The sequence below is a fragment of the Brassica napus genome, chromosome C9 (assembly GCF_020379485.1).
Source record: "Brassica napus cultivar Da-Ae chromosome C9, Da-Ae, whole genome shotgun sequence".
Lineage (NCBI taxonomy): Eukaryota > Viridiplantae > Streptophyta > Magnoliopsida > Brassicales > Brassicaceae > Brassica > Brassica napus.
Window position 1 is genome coordinate 21810222 of NC_063452.1, and position 6020 is coordinate 21816241.

The 6020-nt window shown below is 38.8% G+C and overlaps 1 protein-coding gene across 1 annotated transcript; it reads right to left on the minus strand.

Moving 5' to 3' along the window:
• Positions 1-4413: 4413 nt before the first annotated feature.
• Positions 4414-5596, minus strand: LOC106416922 (terpenoid synthase 28-like). Its single transcript, XM_048769843.1, has 2 exons — positions 4972-5596; positions 4414-4888 (listed from the first exon to the last, which is right to left on the minus strand). The coding sequence occupies exons 1-2, from the start codon at positions 5428-5430 to the stop codon at positions 4616-4618; spliced, it is 732 nt and encodes a 243-aa protein (XP_048625800.1). The 5' UTR covers positions 5431-5596; the 3' UTR covers positions 4414-4615.
• Between the last annotated feature and the right edge of the window lie 424 nt (positions 5597-6020).

Genomic DNA, 6020 nt, shown 5'->3' on the forward strand with positions numbered 1-6020 from the left:
GCTAAGATTTAAAACGAATGACCATTGTATTGATTGCATTGAAACCGTTTGCTAAGATTGTAGCCGTGCGGCTTGTTTGCATCATGCATGCATAATAGTACGAGCTGATTGCATATAGAATCCGAATGCTAAGATTGAACATGTATGCATCATATACGAATGACCTATTTGCATCATACCTAGAATCTGGATTGCTTGAGCATATTGATTGCATTCGCTTGAACACTTTTAAATCTAAATTATGAAACATATGGTTTCAGATGTCAAAAATCAAGAACTTGTATTTTGCTGCTCTAAATCTCTTTGGAGATAATTACTTGCAGTGGACACTTGATGCTAAGATCATCCTAAAATCCAAGGAACTCGGTGAATGTATCATCGAGGGCAATAATGCAAGTGAGAAAGATTGATATGGAGCTATATTAAGTATACACCATCATCTAATTGAGAGTCTCAAAGATCAGTATTTGACTATTAAGAATCCTCTAGACCTTTGGACAGAGTTGAAAACGAGATATGATCACCAGAGAACGGTGTTATTACCAAAGGCTACGTATGATTGGAGAAATCTCAGAATCTAGGACTTCAAGTCGGTGGACGAGTATAACTCGGCCCTGTTTAAAATAGTTTCTAAATTGAAACTGTGTGGTAAGGATATAGCGGATAAGGATATGCTTGAGAAAACATTTTTCACCTTCCACACAAGCAATGTGTTGTTACAACAACAGTACCGTGAGAAGGGCTTCACAACTTATGCTAATCTGATCTCTTGTCTCTTGCTCGCTGAGCAGAACAATGAACTGTTGATGAGAAACAGTGAATTGAGACCTCTTGGAACAAACCCATTACCTGAGGCACATGCGGCCGTAGAGGATAAGAAAGAGTTGAACCATGTCCAGAGTGATAGCCAACACGGCCGTGGTCGTGAAAAATGGCATGGACGTGGTGGTCGAGGCCGAAACTCGTTTGGTCGAGGCCGAGGCAACTCATATGGCCGTGGCCAAGGAAACTCTTATGGAGGACGTGGTCATGGCCGAGGCCGTGGTACATCATTTAAACCACAAAACTCGACCAAATCCGTGTGCCATAGATGTGGTATGGATAATCATTGGGCTAAGACATGTAGGACTCCCAAACATCTAGTTGACCTCTACCAAGAGAGTTTGAAAGGGAAGAATCCTGAAGCTCATATGACTTATCAAGATGGTGAAGATGATTTCAATCATGAACGAGACGATCTTATGGATTATGAAACTTCAGATTGTTTAAAAGAATGAAGTTGAATTCGACATCTATGTTTTGTGTTCTTTGCTTTGTGTTTTCCATGTTTTGATTGCTTTGAACTTATTTTATTAATGAATGAAAGTTTTTGATATAAAAGTCTCTAAAGCATCATGACTATACGTCTTGATAATGCTGGTGAGTTCACGTCCCAAGCGTTTAATGATTATTGTATGTCCATGTGGGTAACTGTTGAACACTCTGTGGCACATGTACATACACAAAACGGCTTAGCCGAATCATTCATAAAACGAGTTCAACTAATAGCTAGACCATTACTTATGAGGTCTAAGCTTCCAGTCTCAGCTTGGGGACACGCGGTCTTGCACGCGTCCGAATTGATTCGTATAAGACTGTCTAGTGAACATAGATATTCCCCTTTACAATTGCTTACGGGTCATGAGCCAGACATATCTCATCTTAAGACATTTGGCTGTGTCGTTTATGTGTTAATTGCACCACCACAGAGAACAAAGATGGGACCTTAAAGGAGGATGAGAATATATGTTGGATATGATTCTCCCACGATTATAAAATACCTTGAGCCAACTACGGGTGATTTATTTAAGGCCAGGTATGCGGATTGTCACTTTGATGAATCCGAACATCCAACATTAGGGGGAGATAGCAGTAAACTGGTAAAAGAAATTACATGGAATCAAACATCCTTATCTTGGCAAGATCCTCGGACTCAAAGAGTGTGATTTAGAAGTCCAAAATATTATACATTTACAAAAGCTAGCTAATCAATTGCCAAATTCCTTTGCTGACCCGAAAAGAGTGATTAAGTCATATATACCAGCTGCTAATGCACCAATAAGAATTGATGTTCAAGAGGGACACAATCAAGTTGCTACAGAGTCTAGACAACGTTTGAAACATGGTAGACCAATAGGTTCCAAAGATAAGAACCCTCGGAAAACTAAGAAAGGTGCAGATAATGAAACTGAGGTTGTTAAAACTCTAGACACGATCGCGGCCGTTCCTAAATCCCGGGACTTAGGTGCAGCCGATCCCAAAACCCTAATAGCGATCGCGACCGATCATGAATGCTTAGATGCGGCCGGCCCTGATGTATGTAATACTGATTCTTGGGACACCAAGATTCAAGGTACTGAAGGTCCTGATAATAATGAGATCTCAATAAATTATGTCTTGTCTGGGATACAATGGAACAGAAAGAATGTCGACATTGATGATATATTTGCATACAAGGTAGCACTTGAACTTATGGATTTGAATGATGATCATGAACCTACGTCTATTTATGAGTGCACTCAACGATCAGATCGGATCAAATGGAAAGAAGCTATAAACGTGGAGTTAAAATCTTTAAAGAAGAGAGATGTCTTTGGACCAATAGTCCGAACACCATATGATATTAAACCAGTCGACTATAAATGGGTCTTTGTGAGAAAAAAAAATGAACACGGCGAGGTCGTTAGATATAAAACACGGCTTGTTGCACAAGGATTCTCACAGAGACCAGGAATAGATTATGAGGAGACATACTCCCCTGTGGTGGATGCTACTAATTTTAGATTCCTGATTAGTCTAGCTATAAGGGGGAAATTAGACTTGAGGTTAATGGATGTTGTAACTGCATACTTATATGGGGCCCTGGATAACGAGATTTATATGAAAGTACCAGAGGGTAGAGAGTTGAAAAACAAATCGAGTACTCGAGAACAACACTGTATAAAGTTTAATAAGTCACTTTATGGATTGAAACAATCAGGCAGAATGTGGTACAATAGGTTAAGTGAGTACCTAGAGAGAGAAGGATACAAAAATGATCCGATCAGCTCTTGTATCTTTATAAAGAAATTCGGCCAGGGCTTTGTGATTATAGCAGTGTATGTTGATGATTTGAATATCCTAGGAACCTCTGGAGAGATCTCCCAAACAGTTGAATATCTTAAGAAAGAATTCGAGATGAAAGATGTTCGAAAAACAAAGTTTTGTTTGGGATTACAGCTTGAGTAAATAAGAGATGGAATCCTTGTGCATCAAATGGCATATACAGAAAAAGTACTCAAGAGATTGAATATGGCCGAGTCTCGCCCATTGTCTAGCCCCATGGTTGTGAGGTCTCTAGGCTTGGACACTGATCTGTTCCGTCCTATGATGGACGATGAAGATGTCCTAGGTCCCGAAGTGCCATATCTCAGTGCCATATGAGCTTTGATGTATCTGGCTAGTCACACACGACCAAATATATGTTTTGCCGTGAACCTACTATCTAGGTTTAGCTCTTGTCCGACCCAAAGGCACTTGAACGAGATTAAACATGTTCTTCGTTACCTACAAGGAACGAAAGACTTGGGTCTATTTTATACTAACCAAAACAAAGAAGGTTTAGTTGGCTTTGCTGATGCAGGTTATCTTTCGGATCCACACAATGCTCGATCACAGACAGGCTATGTTTTCACACATGTTGGAACAGCCATATCATGGCGTTCCATGAAGCAGGCGATCGTGGCCACATCTTCAAACCATTCGGAGATATTGGCTATACATGAGGCCAGCCGCGAGTGTGTTTGGTTGAGGTCCATGACCCAACATGTACGAGTTGATTGTGGGATGTCCGAAGGCAAGGACGCACCAACCGTGATGTATGAGGACAATGCAACATTCATTGCTCAGCTTAAGGACGTCTACATCAAAGGAGACAGGACGAAGCACATCTTGCCTAAGTTATTCTTCACGCATGAACTACAGAAAACCGGCGAGGTCCAAGTGGTCCAAGTGTGTTCCAGTGACAACTCAGCTGATCTATTTACCAAGTCACTTCCTACTTCGACGTTCAGGAAGCTCACGCATCAGATAGGGATGCGTAGACTGAAAGACCTTCTGTGATATTCAGAACAGGGGGAGTAATACGTGTTGTACACTTTTTCCTTCACTATGGTTTTGTCCCATTGGGTTTTCCTGGTAAGGTTTTAATGAGACAACATCTAAAGCGTATTACAAACTCTGTATGGTTATGACATCCAAGGGGAGTGTTATAAATCATATTGTGGATGTCCATAACCGGCCCATACATGAGAGAGAGAGAGAGAGAGCCGGCGCCTAGAGAGAGAGTCGGCCAACCCTACTTCTCTTTTCTTTATTAGTTTATGATTTGTACTCTTTCCATATTTGTATTTTCTTTTCTCTAGTCTTTTTATTATTTTATGACGGTGTAATTCCCTATATATAAATTGCTCCTTATGTTTATGAATAATACAAAAACATACATATTCTATTCTCTTGTTTCACAACAACAAGTACGCACCCAATTACTTAATAAACCACAAGTATGTTGGATACACCAACGTCCCCAAATATCAACTTACATAGACGTTATATTCTTGAGATGTCCATCGCGACGGTTAAATCCATCGCGTTTATCGTAGGCAACATTTATTGCACGTAAAGTGTCGATCATGACTACCTTCAGAACCTGGCGGGGCACATTTATTGGCTTCAAAAGCTCCTCATCCATCATCTTATCAATTTCTGCAGTCAACTGACGAAGCTTTCTGAATGCTTCTTCTTCACTAACTCCATATTGCTTCTTATAACAGTTGACCGAGCCCGTCAGATATCCTCTGCTCATGTCATCCTAATCATGTTACGTAAATGTTAAATGTATTATCAAACTAAAAGACCAAATGAATCATCGAAAAAATCAAATCTTTTACTTACCTCATAGCCAAACATATCATTAGGTACTCGTGCTTTTGTGGTCATTGCTCTAACGAGTTTTTCTCTAGATTTCAACCACTCATAAGCTTCTTCCTTGCAGATATTCTCCATGGCCATCAAAACACATGCCAAAGTAAAAACTACAGCAATCTCGATTCCAGCAACGTCTAGGTATTCCTCAAAGCTAGGCAAGTGATCCACGCTTGCCCATTTGGCGAGTTGAAGGTTGCTTCTCATATATATCTTGAACTGGAATGACTCAAAAGTTTGAAGATGTATAGTTATTACTATAATTACGTCGTTTCCAAAAAAAAAATCATTACGATTGCTTACGTATTCAATTGTAACTTCCAAACTGTAAAGCCCTCCCAATTCTGACCCAATTTCTCTTTCAAATTCTTGGAATGTACCAAATACAAACTTAACCACTGATTTCAAATAATCTGGTAGTCCATCCATGGCATGATCCTCGAGATCCCACCTACGTTATCAATATGTATTAGTCATCATCATTTTTCTCTGTGATTTTTAATGTACAATATCAATACCCTGTATAGTATTTGTTGTAAGAAATTTGTTAAATTATCAATGTTTCAATCTACTTTTATGTAATAAGACATTAAGGTCTCTATTAATAAATTACATATTTACTAATTAATACTAAAACAGCAAATAAAATTTAAGGTTATTATGAAAATAATCAATTTTTAATAAGAACTCAAAAGAGCCTAAATTTATTAAAATTAACAAAATAGTTTATCTAAACAACGTGATATATGTTGCCAAAAAAAAAAACGTGATATATTTCCCCGATTTTCAGAGATTGAACCTATTTTTAAATTAGACTTTTATACATCTGGAAAACATTAGAAGAAATGTTAAACGACACTGGAGAAAACACAACATGGCGTATCAATTTCTGAAAAGCTAAAATAAAACTATTATGAGGAGTGGAAGCTACTTTAATAATACGACAGGGATAACGTACCTTCCAAAGATATCGACGAGGATTTCGACCTCCCGAAATGAAGCATATCTGTCGCACGTAT

What these genes read in the sequence shown, in the direction of transcription:
- LOC106416922 (XM_048769843.1), bottom strand. Translation starts at nt 5,430, where the DNA reads ATGGATGGACTACCAGATTATTTGAAATCAGTGGTTAAGTTTGTATTT. An exon ending in ATGATATGTTTGGCTATGAG is followed by an intron (nt 4,889 to 4,971) that starts GTAAGTAAAAGA and finishes TAACATGATTAG; the next exon opens with GATGACATGAGCAGAGGATA.